At 35.1% G+C, this 1,852-nt stretch overlaps 1 protein-coding gene across 1 annotated transcript in view; it reads right to left on the bottom strand.

The window, feature by feature from the left end:
• Positions 1–1,852, bottom strand: part of LOC108797808 (ephrin type-A receptor 6) — a 355,406-nt gene that overhangs the window by 155,276 nt on the left and 198,278 nt on the right. The window contains exon 7 of the mRNA XM_018569475.1: positions 1,357–1,482. Coding sequence (XP_018424977.1) covers positions 1,357–1,482 — 126 coding nt within the window. The remainder of the gene's footprint in view (positions 1–1,356; positions 1,483–1,852) is intronic.

Genomic DNA, 1,852 nt, shown 5'->3' with positions numbered 1-1,852 from the left:
TATATATCTATATCTAGATATATAGATATAAATATATACATACATACATATGTTTTTATTAAAGCATACCAATCAAGAACTTATTTAAAGTAAATACCTCTCTGGAGTAAAATGATAATAAAACATTTATTCCTCTTTGATTATGAGCAAAGTGAATGGTGATGAATCTTAAATCTAAAGTGAATGACAGATAAATTGCATGTATTATAATTTGCTTGTACAATCTGAAAGAATGAACACAATTAACTCCTCTTTGCTGGGGAACAGAGGTTCTGTATGCTAGGTAAACTCATATTTTAACACTTGGTGTAGGTGCCCGATTACAAAAATATGATAGTCTCATCTAAACTTTGAATGCGTAAGCCTTGTTAACTGGACTTTTAGGTTAGGCTTCTGCTAACACACAGACATGAATGAAGAGTTAAATAATTCTGCATTCAGGTCTGCAATTTCACCACTCCCCTACAGGCTCAAAAGGATGCCAAAAGTGGAGCTAGGCTGCACAACAAATTTTTTCATGAGTGGACTGCAATGCCACTTCAGTTATGACCACCTATATGATACTCCATTTACAGTATGTTTACTATGCACCACTACAAGAGCCAAGCTCTGCCATAATGGACTCTAAAAAAAGTTGTTGTTTTTTAAATCATATATATATATGACATCCTAATGTATAGTAGAACTCCACCCCTTTTTGTAGAAACCTTGCTCCATTTTTACTGTAGTGCCAGAATGCTGCACCAAGGCAACATACATGTGTGAGCTGTGTGTGAAAAAGAATGCCTACTGACAGTTGTGAACCAAAGTTCTTAGATGTGCCTGGATATTGTACAATCTAATACTTGTACAACTCCAAGTCTGCCCAAAACACACCCTAATAATGTATACATCATAACTCTGCATCAAGCCTGAATCCTTGGAGATGTACACAAATTAGGATAGTCAAGTCGGTAGGGAAAGTAGGTGAGCACACTATCTGGTAAAAAAAATGCTATTTTAAAAAGAAAGGCAGACGGCCTCATAAATGAGAAGTGTTCTAATTAGAGTGGTTTATTGCATTCAATTACTGTACATGGGTGCCTCTCTTTTTAATGTGAAGATTGATCACACATTGCTGAGGGACACCACAATAGCAGTTCTATCCCTATTTCTGTTGAAACTTGGTATAGCCAAATGTTGTCTTGGTGAAGAATTCTAGAGGCTGAAAATCCTACCTCAGGTACAGTGATTGGGTATAAGCGGAGGTACAGGCAGATCTAGTAGGTTTTAAGCTTACATTATGTAATGAGTTTTTCAAAACACTGTAAAACATAAATGTAGAAAATATAGAAAAAAAAAATCTTGCATTCTTACCCGCTCCAATTACTCTCTCTATTCGAATTCTAGATGGATCAATCTCTTTTGCAAATTCGTGGACGGCTAAGGAAGGATCTTCATACGTATCAGGATCAATATATGTTTTTGCACCCGGAATTCTCACTGTTTAATACAAAATGGTCACAAAACTCACCCATGACAACATCTTGGACCACATATACAGTATATATCAACACACAGTTATTCCTATCCATAACTCTTTGTGGATCAACTGCACATGTCCAATAAATTTCCTAAAAAAACTATTTTTAACACATAATTTCTATTAAGTGGTCCCTGCTTTTAAAACAACATTGCTATGTAAAGGGTTTACATTAATAGCAATGTCACAACCTTTAATTGATTTTCACTAACTTTCCAATGTCTTATGCTTAGTATGTTGCAATGGAATTTTTTACCCTGAGCATGGTTATGATGTTAAGTCGCTAGAACAGGATACAAAGAGCCATGAGCAGAGCAAAAAAAAAAAAAA

Source organism: Nanorana parkeri, unplaced genomic scaffold (genome assembly GCF_000935625.1).
Source record: "Nanorana parkeri isolate BGI_ZX_2015 unplaced genomic scaffold, ASM93562v1 scaffold1340, whole genome shotgun sequence".
In the NCBI taxonomy this organism is placed as follows: Eukaryota; Metazoa; Chordata; class Amphibia; order Anura; family Dicroglossidae; genus Nanorana; species Nanorana parkeri.
This window is presented reverse-complemented; position numbering and strand designations above follow the sequence as displayed.